This window comes from Vanessa cardui, chromosome 18 (genome assembly GCF_905220365.1).
Source record: "Vanessa cardui chromosome 18, ilVanCard2.1, whole genome shotgun sequence".
Classification (NCBI taxonomy): Eukaryota; Metazoa; Arthropoda; class Insecta; order Lepidoptera; family Nymphalidae; genus Vanessa; species Vanessa cardui.
Genome location: NC_061140.1, coordinates 2061474 through 2078118, shown reverse-complemented (window position 1 = coordinate 2078118; position 16645 = coordinate 2061474). Strand labels below are relative to the sequence as shown.

The window sequence follows — 16645 nt, the reverse complement described above, 5'->3', positions numbered from 1 at the left end:
AATGGACTTTTGAGTCCAGAAATTGGTAAACGGTTCTCTGCCTAGAAAAGCAATTAAAGCTATCTGTACTGCCTCAGAAAATTTCCGATCGAATTTTAAAATCCTAACACATATTAACGTAGGCTCATAAAGTATTTTTAATTCGTCATATAGAATGAAGTCGAATGTTAGGAATGGTGTAATAGAACCGACATGGCAACCAATAAATGATACCACTTCTCATACAAAATAAAATAATTCAACTTTATATACAAAATAATGGCATGTTCTCATATGGAAATACACGAACACGAGCTAAAACCTTTTTTTTGGAATGACCTATAAAAGTATTTTTTTTTTAATTTCAATAACGATAGTAAATATAACAGTTGCAAAATGTGATCATTGTATTATCTAATAATTAATAAGTTGGTTTTGAAATTTAAAAAACTTTCTTGTGTTCCAGATTTGAATTGTAATTAAGTTTAATTACATGTACATAACGACTAATGTTGAATAACTGACGGCGTCAACGCAATGAAACAAGCTTTATACAATGTCAAGGTCGAATATTCGTACTTGACCATTCAAAATCAAGTCAATTCTCATTATTAATAATGGCACAAAGGGCACTTGCAAATATGCTTACAAGCGTGTTTAAATATAATTATTAACTATTAAGCTATTTAACTATTTTATATTAACTGTCTTCAAAAAGGAGGTTCTTTACTTTTTGTTTGGACTCTTTTAAATTTAAGAAATAAAACATCGAACAACAAAAATGTCAAATTCGGATTTTGTGTAAAACTGATTATCTCAAATTATCATTTAAAAGGATTTTGTTTGGTTAAATTATTAAATTATCCGGAGTTTTTTGCCGGTTTCTCTCGGTGGAATCTACTTTCCGAACTGGTGATAGCTTCACCTAAAATAGTTGTTAAATGACTTGATGATTCAAAAGTTCTTGTAAAAGCTTACTTGAATAAAGTATATTTTGATATTAATTTTGAAAGTTACCGCTGCTTACATCAGCTGAGATCCAGTAATTAGACTCGTATCGAAGCGCCTTTTAATACTCCCAAAAATTAAATCTTTACAAAGCATTTTATTTTCATAAGAAGGTTTGACGCTTATTTTTCAACTCAATTGCAATGTGGGATTGTGTATACATATATTATAGAATCCCTTTCGACAAATAAAAGATAGTTAACAATATGAAACCTAAGCGTGGCTTACCCGAATTGACCCGAATTTATTGTAGGACTTTGTAGAAGCCTGTTTGGGTATGTTAGGTTAGTTCATCGTATCTTCTACCGCTTTTCAGCGATTCTTAGTATTGTTGTGTTCCAGTTTTAAGGGTGAATGAGCCAGTTCTGAAGGTTGGTAGCGCATTGACAATGTAAGCAATGGTTAAACTTTCTAACAAAGCATGTCTATGGGTGGTTGTGACCAATTAACATCAGGTGGCCCATTTGCTCAACCAATACATGTAATGAAATTGGAGTGTCTGTTTGTAATATTAAAATAACCCCTTTTGACTATTATGAGTTCACGTTACATATACCAAACATATTTATACAATTATTTTGTCCTTCTGTCTGTTTGTGGAATGGTCGGTTATTTGGTTGTATTTTGCTAAGACTTATACTGGCAGAAACCCGCAATACGAAATCACTTTGGCTATAAAATTTTATTGTTGTTGAATTGAAACGCACATAATGTTGCGAGCTAATCTAGTTATATATAAATTGAATCTTTATACCAAATTATTCAATACATTTAACGCTTCCTGTGTGTACCTGTAGTTATTCCGACACCAGGACAAAATTTTAATTTCTACCTTCATCTTCCTTTCCCGAGGTTGGTACTGCATTACTTACATGAGGAATAATTATTATTTGTTACAGTACCACTCAACTTCAGGTGGCCCATCAGGTCCACGTACATATATATGACATACAAAAAAATAACGAAAATATTCGGCTGATATTCACTATTTCGCGCTAACCCAAACATTTTATATAGTTAATTATAATAAATATAAGATTACAATCACAAGTTATATTTTTACATTTTTATTTATTAATAATAAAACAATATAAAATTTTTGTTAATGATTAACTATTATACAAAATCCTTGACACTAGACATATTAAAATTTAAATTTTATTAAAATAACCCGTAATTAATCATTTCGCTCATAAAACGAGTTCTTCTATGTTTAAATATTACAATTAAAGATATTATAACCTTAAGGTTAGTAAATAATTTATTTTTAAATAAATAATGACATGACTTCCTGCTTAAACTATATTTTTTTAATGTAGATAGCAAAGGCATCATTATTACGACCCGATATGGAACCTCCTTTTTTAAACCGCTGAAGAATGCATCAATATCCTTGACATCTGGGAATTATTCTGTCATATCCGTAACAATATAGTTCACAGCACAAATGAAATAAGAATTCTTATTTTAAAATTAATTTATAAAATCAAAAGTCTTCTAAGTAGTTGGCTAACAAAATGAGGATTCCAAAAAAAAAAAAACTTACGCAAAAAAATCTAAAGTTCAACTATATATAGAGAAAAGTTACATTATAATGTTGAATGAATTTTGTAACCATCGCATCGAGTATATATAGACGAATAGACGATAGAATCGTCACTTGTGTGATCACCTCCGACCTGATCTAACATATATCATAATCATGCAGCTGGTGAGTACATATTGATACATCGATTTTAATCTTAACTTTTTTTTAAATCAATTTTAAATCAAACGTCAATTTTAATGTGCCATCCAAAATAATATTCAGTGTCTACATTTTTTAATCGATATTAAAATTCGAAATTTGAATTCGATTTTTGACAATGATAAATGATGTTTCAAAATCTGTGATAAATTATTGTCTATTTAAAAAAAAAAAAACGATTGATCGTGAAATTGGTTGTCATATGTAAATGTCTGTTAGGTTGACAAAGTTTAAGTCATTATTGACTTGACCATTGAAATAGATAAACTTTAATTTATTTTGATGATGCTTTAAGATACTTTAACATCATACGTTATGTATCAGATGTCAATGAATGCAAATAGAGTTCATATAACAATGTTTCTAGTTATTGTATGTTTTGCATATTTTTTAGTTTTTCCAATAAATTATAGACATCTTAGAGATCGATAACATAGTAACTATTTTATAAACATTTATTTTGTTTCTGGTATGCTTCTACGTTAAATATTTATTATTAAAATAATTCTAACTTATTTTTTTTTTAAATATTTAATGTTAAACATACAATTTATAAGAACCGAATTTGCCGATTTTTGTCGTCTCCTTTTCAAAATATGGATTTTGAGATTATGAATGAAATGTCATTGTCTAGTTTTTATAAGATAATTATTGTAAATATGTTAGTATTGGATAATTAATTATAGATTTATTTCTATGGTACAAGACCTTTCAGATATAATTTATCATTTAGTTAGTGAATGTACAAAAATCATAATTATTAAGTTAACGATCTTTTCAATCAAAAACTTATTATTTCACTATCAAATGTATAGTGGGAAATTAAATTTGAATATCACGCAGACTCAATGTCTGTTTATTTCCTAATCTTTGCTAAACTTGAGAACCAAACATTTTGTGAATGCCAAACAAAATACGCCTTATGATCAGGACGATAAGATTGATAATACTTCACAGCAAATTTCTTTTCATGTGAACCGCTTTGTTCAGGGTTGTAAGCGATGGTAATGTCGAGACAATGAGTATTGCATTTGAGATAAATATACGTGTGAATGATTAATTGTGAGAACGGTAGCATATTTTTATCTTTTTAATAATTATGTTTTAGTCGAAAATATTAAATAACAAGGCAAGTCAATAATGTGAACATTTCGTCACCGGAAATAATTACTGTTCTTACGGTATTCGGTTGAATGAAGTCGTTTGTATTTATAACATTTAATAGTTTTCGTTTGCGGTTTTGCTAGCGTTTGCGGTTAGGTGTTAGGCGTAAAATGTCTATGTTAGATTACATTAAGGAGTTCAAGTTTCTTTTATTCCAAATTTCCTCAGACAGTCAAAATTACTTTTGCACCCAAAATATTAGTACAAATAATTTCATTAGTCCAAATAGTCAATCCTCAATCTGTTATTGTTTATCTTTTACTAAAATTTATTGAGTATGAAACATAGCAATTAATTTTCCATAGCCCATATCAAGCTTCTTCATTTTATCATATTTATAACAGTCAACTTACTTTATCATTTCTTCTTTCCTCAGTACATCATCGCCATTGCCTGCTTCGGCATCGCCAGCGCCGCTTATTCCCCATACCCAGAACAGTCCAACCGTCCCCAGGCTGCCTACGAGAGGAACGCGCGTATCCTGGCCTACGATTCTGATGTTAAGGAAGACTCTTACAGATACAATTATGAGACCGAGAACGGTATCAAGGCTGAGGAACAAGGACGTGAGGTATGATATTATAAACTCTTACCTTCCACGAAATCAAAATACACAACTTTGAAAAATTGTTACAAGATTATATCAATTTCTATAACATAATATTTTGTCTTGTATTTTATTTACGAAGCTTCAAGTTGCTTCTTAAATTCATCATATAATTTTAGATTCCATAAATCGTATTTTATAATTAATTTTCATCGTTTTCCAATTAGCATGAAATTTCGATACGAAAATCTATTAAGTTATGCTAATAATATAACTGAATTAATTTAATCGTCGAAGCAAGCTGCAACATTATAACTCGGAACATAATAAGTCACTTAAATGTCATAAATGTAATAAATCTTTAATCAAAACCATAGATGTCGACTAGATGCGATTACTAAAACCATTTCTGATTCACTCGATCACATTAAAAGTGATGCAACACTAATTTATGCACCGGTACCTTTGACCTCCATACATTATCTGGAACTTTAAGCCGATCCCATTCGTAATACACACGTTTGATACAATCACCGGTCGAAAGGGCATCGGTCATCCGACTTGCATCCAAAATGTCGACATTGCGCAAAAGTTTAACATTTTTAGATTTATTTTATCGTCAGTAACATCAACATATCTTTACATATAGCCTGTATCGAAAACACCAAAATTTCTAACTCTATATTGGACAGTGGTTTTTTTATAACGGTACTAATGAAATTTTTTTTGTTTTTTTTTATATCCCTATTTATTCAATGTATGTCTGTCCCATCGATCTTTAGCAATTTGCCTTATCGAATACAATATACAAGCTACTTATTTCTAGTTACATTAGCTAAATCTTAAAATATCTTTACAAAACAAAACATATATATTTTTCCCCAAAATACCCTTTGAACGGCTAATTTCGCTAACATCTAAAAAATTATAAAGCAATGGGGAAATACCCAGAATTTGACAAGCAGATGTTACATCGATGTTATGAAATAGATGTCATCTGGATGACAGAATGAAATCAATTTACACATCACCTGTTACCAAAGTGTGATCAAGGTTAATTTATGGTAAAAATATTCGTCAACGTTGAACTTACCAAAATATATCTGTTTTTAAATTATTCATTACGATTTCAACCAAATATAGCATTTGATTAAAAATTCTTAAGCCATACCTTACCTTAGCGATCGTTAAATTATTTGAGGATCATCGCCATAAATATTAACTGTGACTAATGTAGAATTGCCCGTTTAAAAGTGCACTTTAACCTCAATAAATTGTCTTAAGGTTTATTCGAAGTAAGTCCGTCCGGTGGTACCACCCACTCACTATATACCGACAATTAGAAGTACTTAGTATTGTTTCGGTTTGAAGGGTGAAGAGTCATTGTTACTACAGACACAAGGGACATAACATCGTAGTTCCCTAAGTTTGACACGCTGGTGATGTAAGAAATAGTTAAAATTTCTAAGGGGCCAAAGTCTATGGACGATGATGATCGCTTTTATGTATAAAAGAAGTAATAATTCCATAGCAGATTATATAATCAGAACTTCTTTGTGAATTTCAGGTCGATGGAATCGAAGCTCAAGGTGGCTTCCAGTACACCGGTGATGACGGTCAAATCTACTCTGTGAGCTACACAGCTGGACAAGCTGGTGTCCAAGCCCAGGGTGCTCACTTACCCACTCCTCCCCCCACACCCGAAGCCATCTTGAAAGCTCTTGAACAAAACGCTCGTGATGAAGCCGCTGGAATCATTGACGATGGTGAGTGTACTTTAAAATTATAGTCTTGTTAATATGTCTACTTATAACGCTCAAGATCTCTTTAAGTAATCTTTCTTCTTAAATAGTGTTTGGATGGATTTTTGTACTTTATCATACCCGATTGGTTAAACGAATCTGAATTTAATTTGGCACAGAGTCGATTACAATCCCAAAAAACATGGATACTTTGTCCAAAGCCTGCACTCATCCTTAGGCTAGGCCACGGTCGAAACCTAGTAAAACCGATATATCATTGAGAAAATGGAAATAGTTCTAAATTTGTATATTTTTAAATGTACCCATTTAACGGTCAAGCGTAATTATGTACGATGAATACTAAATTACGAAACGTCAATACTAAAGATGTGTCTGTTTCTTCAATTAGAACGTCGAGAAATTTACGTATTGGGCAATTTTTATACACTAATGTAGGTTGTGTTGTAGCGTTTAAAGCAATTACATCGCTTGATAACAATGGGTTCACAAGACGCTGAATTGAGCAATGTTTAAATTGTTAATTTTATCTTAACAATGAAAAGGAAGACATTCATCGAAAATTTTAACGTGCATTTTTTGCAATCTTGTTGTTAGAATTTAAGTAAACGATTTTATTGGTCCACACTATTTGCTGCTTTTTAAACTCTTGATTGTGATTGGTTGAGAAGACTTTTAAATTGATATAATTAATGAAGATATGGGCATATATATCAGTTTAATAAAACAGAACACTGTAATCTGACGCTCATACCTCATGAACAAAGAGATGAGTTATCAATTTCAACAAAATCCTACAGTACATTAAGATTAGTATTTAAGTGATTCCTTATATAATAAATACGAAATATTACATAAATCTAGAATAATATATAATCTTGACGATGCAATCAAAACCTACGCTGACTAGGCGGTACATGACCTTTCTTGGATTACGTAAGTCTGGGAAGTGCTTAACCGAATCGTATGCACTTTAAATACAACTATTTCCAAAACAGTAATGATATTTACTTATGCGAACTCATGGGAATATTGGTTTCCGAATTATTTTGCAATTGAACTAACCTTACGTCTATATGAATAAGGTTCAAATTGGTTCATCAGAGAAGTGCATATGAAAGTGAATTTCAATAATTGCCTATCGTGAGAATTTATTATGTATTTTTTAACATGAGTCATTCTATTGATTTAGAGATTTATGACTCCTTGTTTATTTTTAAACTATTGTTTTAAAATTTTTCCTTAAACAATTTTACTAGTAATTTGCTCTTTCAAACGATAAGGCGAATCGTCACAAAGGAATATTCATAGTGTACGTATGTAGTACATACCTATTCAATTTATTATTTTTATGAAATTCAATAAAATTGTTAAGCAATGGCATAGCATATGAGAGAGAGAGAGCATATGTTCCCAACCTTCTCCTCAAAGGCTTCTTCTTCCTTCTGGCCTTAGCCAAGCAGTGAAAAATTTACAGGCTGTTGATGTTGAAGTCGTTTGTAAAGCAATGAGACAAATAATGTCATATAACATTCAAATTATTTTATTAAATAAATGGCTTGATTCAAAAATGTAATTAATCAAATGACATGACACTTAAGACTTTTTGTTTTCAATTCCAGGTCAATACAACCCCGGCAAATACGGTGGCGCTGCTTCCGCCAGTGCTTTCGTTCCTCAGCAGAACTATGCGCGTGCGCAGGCCTCAGCCGGTTTCCGCAAACCCTACAAGTACTAAATCTAAACGAGACCTCTTATAAGCCATGTTTACACTTAGATATCTAGAAAACTGAACTTATTACTTTTAATACTTGCTCTAAAAGGGCTAAAAATAAGAGGCTAATTATTTTAATAATGAGTTCTGCATTCTAAGTCTTCTTTCATTAAAACAAATGCTTACAGAATAATTCTGTGAACATATTGCTTTTAATCCACTGTTCATACAATTTTTTTTATAATTCTTTTAATCTTTATCGTAAGTGGACATTAATTAGGGTCCAAGACATTTTCAATATAAGTTTGAATACTGGATATCGTAGACCCTAATTAAGGCCGGCTCATGGTCGATATCAGATCATATGATCCTTTATGGCTATCTAAGTGTAAACGAGGCGTTAGATAACAACATTAGCTTACGATCAATACAAAATAATGTGATAATAATCTGTACTTCAGTAGTTATAATCCATATCATGGAAAATTAGTTTTTATTTATTCTATGAATAAAAAATCTTTTATATATAAATATTTTTTGTTTTTCTTTTTCGTCTGATTCAAATATGTACAGCTGTTATTTACGAATATATGTAAAATTATTTTGTGTTAACAACAGCATAGATCACTACTGTATAATGTTAGATAATTATATACGAAATTTAATTATCAAAATCAAAATCTAAATAAACTTTATTCAATTAGGCTTTTACAAGCACTTTTGAATCGTTATTTTACAATTAAGTGAAGGTACCATCGGTTCGGAAAGCATATTCTACCGAAAGGAACCGGCAAGAAACTCAGTAGTTACTCTTTTTCAACATTTAAAAAAATACAATGTTATGTTAGTCTTAATTTAAATTAACTGCAAATCAAAATATACAAACACTTTTTAATCGTTATTTTATAAAACTGTATTAAAATTAAAGCTATCACCGGTTCACAAATTAACATTATATTCAATTAATTAAAGCAGACATTCCTAAGTCGGATGTCGGATTTCAGCGTTTAATGAGTGAGCTAAAGAACTCACTTCTTATTGAATATAAAAATTTGTGAGTGAGCGCGTAAATTTTTCTCAAAAAAAGATAGATAGTATTTCAGTCATCGTATTAGACTCTAATAGCAATCTATACTAATAGGATATTTTCATTTATTTGAGATTATTTTGTAGGATAATCTTAAATCCAGTGGCGGATTTACCAATTGGCTAAGTAGCCTAGAGGCTAGGGCGGCGGATTAAAAGGGGCGAATTTAGCCCAAATACGTTATTATCTTTCAAAAATAAAAAATACTTATAATTATATGTATACACATTACCTCCGTAATCCGTGTATCTTCGTCACTACATAGCGGGTTGAAAAATAATCTCAGAAGTAGTACCTAGTTCATAATCATACTAATAACGGGAAAAAGCCGATGTAATAAGGACGATAGAACACAAATCTAAAAGTTGCAATTTCAAAATTAATGTAGGTAATTTGAATTTCAAGTCAGTAAGGGCGGCAAAAATTGAATAGCCTACTTGTAAATACGCCACTGCTTAAAACTATTAGCTAAATAAATTTTGACAATGTGTGATTTCAACTGCGACTTGTCAAAAAAGATGTTAAGTTTTAAATTGGTTCATTTAATTTATTAACCAAAAAGATAACAAGTCAGACTCCACGTGCATTGGCAATGTTATTTATCATAGCGAAGTATCTAATATATTTATTATAAACAGTCTAACCTCCGACCGTTGTGCTCAAGTATTTTCGATGGAAAACAAAATAGCAACATTAAAACTATGGATAGACCGATAACCGTTAAAAAGTAAATTGATTTAAGTATATTTTGAAGTTTAATACTGAAGTTAGAGAAGAACATCTTAAGCGTTTTTCAAAAACTTTTTAATAAGTTTATATGCATGCTAAATATATTTATATAAGAAATCAATTCCTATACAATCAAAGCCTAGATTTGTTCGGGGTGTAATTAAAAGTGTTTTTCTGTAAAGCTGGGAATAAAATTTTGCAAATGGAATCACCTCAGCTCAAGTTGAGCTGAGATGGCCCAGTGGTTAGAACGCGTGCATGTTAACCGATGATTGCGAGTTCAAAGCCAGGCAAGCACCACTATATATATGTGCTTAATTTGTGTTTATAATTCATCTCGTGCTCGGGGGTGAAGGAAAACATCGTGAGGAAACCTGCATGTGTCTAATTTCATCGAAATTCTGCCACATGTGCATTCCACCAATCCGCATTGGAACAGCGTGGTGGAATATGTTCCAAACCCTCTCCTTAATGGAAGAGGAGGCCTTATCTCAGCAGTGGGAAATGTACAGGCTGTTACTTTACTTTACTTTAAATGGAATCAACCTAAATGTACATTTGGATTTTGTATTTGGAAATGCTTTTGAAAGTTTTTCACATAAAATTATCTAGTTTAGAATAAAATAATTTTTTAACAAATAATATTTCCAAATGGGTTCTTCATTTTGAAGGCTTTACTGTATTGTATATAAGAAAGGTGTTTAAAAGTATGAACATTAAAATAACTAATGATATAACTCAGGAGTATGTACATACTCATATCTTTCACTGTCAGGGTTTGTTTTCTTAATTAACTTTAATATTGAAAATTATTTTCAAAATACATTAATAGAAGACGAAAATAAAAAGGAATCAATATACCAATATACCAAAGTTCCAATGTAAAAGAGGTTGATTTTTTCAAAAACACTCAAAACTATTCAGTTGAACTATACTTGCTATGAACAAAATGAAAATAATTACTAAAGAAAATATAATTTTATTTATAAGATTTGCATAAATATTTCCACTAAAATAAATAATATACACTTTGATATTTTAAAAATAATAAGTCAAATTATTTTGAAGAACATTTTCTGATTAATAGGTATATCCTGAGTTGGGGTTGTAATTACCCTGGCCGGCAGAGCCCTGACCAGGTCTTCCTCCACCATTGCCTTGACCATCATTATCGGGGCGGTATTTACCTGTAAATTATAAGGAAATTAATTCCATACGAGAAGAAGCTTTGACTCGATCCATAAGGAAATTTTATTGTATCTTAAATTTTATGACCAAAGTGTACACTGGCACAAAGGACATAACATCTTAGTTGCCATGTTTGATAGGTCGATAGATAAATGGACCAGTTGTTGGTAAGAGGGTACCATTTTATCTATGGACATTGGCGCAGTAAGAATAATTAAGCATTATATATTCCATGAACCACCAAAATTGTTGAAAAGCTTGGTAATGATGATGTCTTTTTTTACTGAAATCTAATCAATCAATCAATGCTGAGTATTTTTGTTTGGAGGTCGAATAGGAAAGTACTATTTTACTCAGCGAGAAGAACATTAGGTACCTAATGTAGCTTTAGAATACAAATTATAATCACCATCGTCAAATATACCGGCCGCCTCATCTTGCTCGTTCTGTTTCAAAGCCAACAGGATTTCTTCAGGTGTTGGTGGTGGTACTGGAAGGTGATCACCCTGGGGCCTGTAGCCATCTTCTCCAGCTGTGAAGGTCACAGAGTAGACCTTTCCATCATCACCCTTGTATGCGAAAGCACCTCTTGTCTGAACTGTGTCGCCAGATTCCTCAGCTTGGATGCCATTGGATGTTTCGTACGAGTAACGGAAACCTGATTGTTAATTAGATAAGTTTTTATTAATATGTAATGCACTTTTATAGAAGATATACAACTTCGTGCTAATTGTATATTTAAATACAAATATAATTGCATTGTTAGTGATTATAAAAGAAGGATTAACGTCACTATTCTGTAAGAACTCATTCTCACTCACGAATATAGAGTCACAATGATAAAACCTTTTAATATAGCAAAATATTATTGATCACTTTCTGACTTTTGGAATCGTAATCTGAGGGGAGAAGTGTTTGAATACTTATAAAATAATTCTATAGATTGAATCAGAAATTGTTGTATGTACGGACCGTTTTCTCCAACTTCTTGATCTAATTTCAATATGGCAGAATTCTTCTCCTCAGCTTGTTGGGGGCGATTATTGCCAGAGCCCTGTCCACTCGGACCAAACTGACTGGACCCAGGTGCTCCAGGACTCTGGGGTAGATAGGAAGCTGATGGTAATTGAGCAGCAGATGCCCAAGCGAGGATGGTGAAAAAGATTATCTGAAACATGAGAACTATTTTGTAATTGCAACAAATTATCCCTTTTCTCTTTCGAATCGCATATGATAAAAAGAGACAAATCATTGTTTAGCTATGCACCCATATAATACACACCCAAGCGAACACCAGTTTTGTGTTTATAATTTATCCCATTCTCATCAATGTATTAAAACATTGTGAGAAAACCTGCTGGAGTCTAATTTAAATGAAATTCTGCCACATGTGTATCTATTAACATCAATGCAGGGTGGTGAAATGATCGTTGAAGCTTCATATCAAAGGGATATGGTGTATTTGTGAGAAATCTATGGACATGCTTTTTTAAATTTACTTACTTACTGTTTGTATAGAAAAATATTTCTATGTTAAAAAACACATTTTACTAAATTTGTTAGCCAACAAGTCAATTTAATGCTAATTTTACTATTTAATTAGTTTATAAAAATCTTACCATTGCGTTCATTTTGTTTTGTTTTTGAATTGAATTGATATTTCAATGCGATGAGTTGTACTGTGCCGTGTTGAACCCGGGATGCGCTTTTATATGTAACAAAAATATTCAATTCAACAATTAAGAGATTGTCAATAGCGATATTTTGACTCTCGTGTACCTTGAATATTTGAAGATGCGATTACTTTCTATAATTATATGCAAAATAATAAGAATATTACAAAAATATATTTTTATGTTAAGGTCATTTGCTGAAATTTTTTTCAATTTTTTTTATTTTTTATTTCTCAGACGCTGTGATACCTGATGGTAAATCTGTGACCATTGCTTTTGACGCTGTAAGAAATATTCACCATTCGTTAAAGGAATCCACATAACTCGTCATTTAAGCGGTAATTATGTTTGGTGGTACTATATGTTGTGGATGGTATAAAAGTAGTAAAGTAACTGTCTGGTAAATTTACCACTGCTGGGCTAAGGCCTCCTCTCCCATTAAGTAGAGGGTTTGGAACATACGGTGTTCCAATGCGGGTTGGTGGAATGCACATGTGGCTGAATTTGGATGAAATTAGACTCATGCAGGTTTCCTCATGATGTTTTCCTTCACCGCCGAGCACGAGATGAATTATGAACACAAATTAAGCACATATATATAGTGGTGCTTGCCTGAGTTTGAACCCGAAATCATCGGTAAAGATGCACACGTTCTAACCACTGGGCCATCTCAGCTCAATGGTATGAGGGACGTGAACAAAGTCTTGCCGTTAAATATAAAAAATATTTCTTTCTTAAAAAATAACACAGACTTTAAAGTGATCACTAAAAAAGTAATAAAATAATTGGATTTAAACAAGAATTATTGAAGACGGACGATTTTGAGTGAAGAACAAAATATAGAAATATGTACATACGATCGGCCGATTTCAATAATACGTAATATTTTTCACTAGCATTTTTTTTATTTGTTTGGAAAACACATGTTAGGCAAAAAAAAAGTAGCCTATGTCCCTCCTTGGAGTTCAAAATTTGCTTCATACCTATATTTATTTATTATTAATTATTCATCGTGTTCTTAAACCTACGTATTACAATTAGCATGACGAATAATTGAGCGCTATAGTAGTTAGCCACATATGTACAGCGCCATCTAGTGACGCGTCAAACATAGTGTACAAATCCTACATGAAATATCACGCGTGTGCCATATTTAATTATGATCGATCAAACATTGTCGAATACATTTTTATATTATGGAATTATGGAAACTAAAACATAAAAGTCAATTTTGCCTACCTACCGAGCATTGAATGAATTAGAACAAAAATGCATACTGACCCATTTTGAATATATCTTTGAAATATGTAACCAGTGTATATTTTATAATTTGTGTATGCTTGATATAAACATTGTACTATTATATTTGAAAAAAAAAATAACCTACTTCGAACAACGTAGTCTGATTATTTAGCATAGTGTGACTGCAGCATTATCTATGAATTAAAAATTTGTTTTACATAAATGTGTACACAGCATTATTGTAGAAATAAATTCAATGAAAATGTAATGGAGGTAAATGAATAAAAAGCACGCAGTCGGCATTGGAGTGTTAGTAGAAGACCCAGTCAGCTCTTGTCCAGACAGTGTAACTGTTTCAATCATCCTCCTAAATTAAAATACATATTGAAATAAGTTTATTGTATGAAACTTTTATTGTTCAAATGTATGTAGTATGTAGGGATTTATTTTGAGTGCGGGCGTGATAGTATCTATAAACTGTCTATATGCGTATTAATTGGTAAAGGAAAAATAGTTCCGTTCCGTATTATAAATTTAAAAAAATCATAATAAATTTGATATATTTTAATTTTTTTTAAAATGATTTTAGTTCGAACCCTACTAGCATAACATACTAGAAGTATGAAAAAAATACCATACCGTATATGACGAAAATTTAAATTATAGGATTACTAATTTTTAATTTTCATTGAACTAAATATGTGTGAGCATGTCCTAGATAAAACGTTTATCATTCAAGTTTCGGTCACGTTCAAGTAAGCTATTACGGGAATAAATATGTGAAGTTAAGAATATAATGAGAGCTGAGATGGCCCAGTGGTTAGAACGCGTGCATCTTAACTGATTATTTCGGGTTCAAACCCAGACAAGCACCTTTATATATGCATATGTGCTTAATTTGTGTTTATTATTCGTCTCGTGCTCGGCGATGAAGGAAAACATCCTGAGAAAACCTGCATGGGTCTAATTTAGACGGAGAGACTACCGCTGGATTTTTGTGGATATACCGGTATACTAGATCGACTTCGGCGCCCTGTTCTGGAACATAACACATTTTCCAGTGTCAATAAAAAAAAGATTTAAGTATGTTATTAGGGATTTAATTAATTAAATCACGGCGTTGGTTATTCACTGAGATTATTCAATGGAAAAATAAATAAGGTACAGTTTATATTCTCTCCCTTTCTAGATCCCTCACTGGAAAGAGATCAGGGTCCAGGGGCTGTTGAGAAGTACTTCAATTCATTTTTAGAATTAAAAAAAGAAGATACAGTACTACTATATGCACATAAGTATGGTTTATCATGTATTGCAATATAAGTACTGTACTTTAATTGCCAAAATAAAATAGAAACATTTTACTGATATTTTTTCCATAGAAGGCTTAATATATTTGGAGACCAGGGCCACGGTATCAGCAGCATCGTTATAATAAATAAATAAATACGTACAACAACGTCGTACACGACGGTACAACAAACTCACAGACCCCAAACAACATAGAAAACTAATGAACTTTTCATCCATCGGTTAGAAATCGAACCCGGGACATGAGAGCGTACCCATGAAAATCGGCGTAAACCCTGCTCGACCACAGAGGTCGTCATTAGTGAATCTCAAGACCAACAAAGCGGACGTGCTGATGAACGAACATTTCATTACCATTATTTTTATGAAACAATTGGGAAATCATGTTAAGTACGCAATCCAAAGCTCACGAGTTTATGGCTGTCAAGGTCATGTGAAGGGCGCAATGTCGAACATTCTCGTAATGAGAATCTGCTACATTTAGAGAAAATCAGTTGAATCTCTTCGTACGATATGTATGACCTCGAAAATGAGGTTATTTAAGTGAAACTTCTTTGCATATCAAGAGTAACATTACAAGGTCAAATTTAAGTTCGGCGTTGTCATATTTAAAACTGGGTTAGTACTTTTTTGACGTAAATAGTTTTCTATGTAATATTTTTTTGTAATTTATGCAATGATGTTTCACGTGGTTATCACTGACCTAATTTCCAATTCTAATCTATAGCTATATTAATATTTCAAATGTGAAATTAACTCTGTCTGTTTATATGACGCTCTTTCACGAACAAATCGCAGAACCGAATTTGATGAATTTGGTATGAAGCAATCTTGAACTCCAAGAAAGCACATGGGCTACTTTTTTGCCTGATACGTGACAACCAACCCTAAAACGTGAACGAAGGGTGACTACTAGTAACTCATAATGAAAGTGATACATTATCGATTTTAAGTCGAGTCGCAACTGGATCATTAAATTAGTAGAATAGGAAAACTGGCTGAATAGCAACGATAACATATCGATGTTAATAGAATTGGCGCATTTTATGTGGATGAAAAAATAACGAGAGTAACTACTGAGTTTCTTGCAGGTTCTTCTCGGTAGAATCTACTTTCCGAAACGGTAGTAGCATCACTTAATTGTTAATTGACGATTCAAAAGTGCTTGTAAAAGCCCACTTCAATAAAGTTTATTTTGGAGGTGCCGTGGCTGCGTCATATTGATACGATCCCGCAGCCGCTCCGACCCATGCCGAAGACGACCGAACTACCCACTGTGTCTAGTAGACACAGGGTAGACACAGTGGGTAGTTCGGTCAGTGGTAGTTTTCACCTAACACGATTCCTAAGTTGTCTCAATATCGTTCTAAAAGATCGATATCGATGTGATCATATATCACCTTAATAATCAAATTAAAAAAAAAATTACGACAGCCGCCCTCAGTTCAATCAGAAAATAATGAATTTTAATCGTTATTTCTAATTTTATAATATTATTT

General features: G+C 32.0%; 2 protein-coding genes across 2 annotated transcripts; one reads left to right on the top strand and one right to left on the bottom strand.

The window, feature by feature from the left end:
- Positions 1–2603: 2603 nt before the first annotated feature.
- Positions 2604–8452, top strand: LOC124537666 (cuticle protein 3-like). Its single transcript, XM_047114579.1, has 4 exons — positions 2604–2698; positions 4275–4469; positions 6013–6211; positions 7828–8452. The coding sequence occupies exons 1-4, from the start codon at positions 2690–2692 to the stop codon at positions 7941–7943; spliced, it is 519 nt and encodes a 172-aa protein (XP_046970535.1). The 5' UTR covers positions 2604–2689; the 3' UTR covers positions 7944–8452.
- Positions 8453–10815: 2363 nt separating this feature from the next.
- On the bottom strand, positions 10816–15497 carry LOC124537536 (pupal cuticle protein 27-like). Its single transcript, XM_047114410.1, has 4 exons — positions 15491–15497; positions 11896–12105; positions 11300–11581; positions 10816–10922 (listed from the first exon to the last, which is right to left on the bottom strand). Exons 1-4 carry the CDS (start codon positions 15495–15497, stop codon positions 10816–10818), a joined length of 606 nt encoding a protein of 201 aa, XP_046970366.1.
- Positions 15498–16645: the final 1148 nt, after the last annotated feature.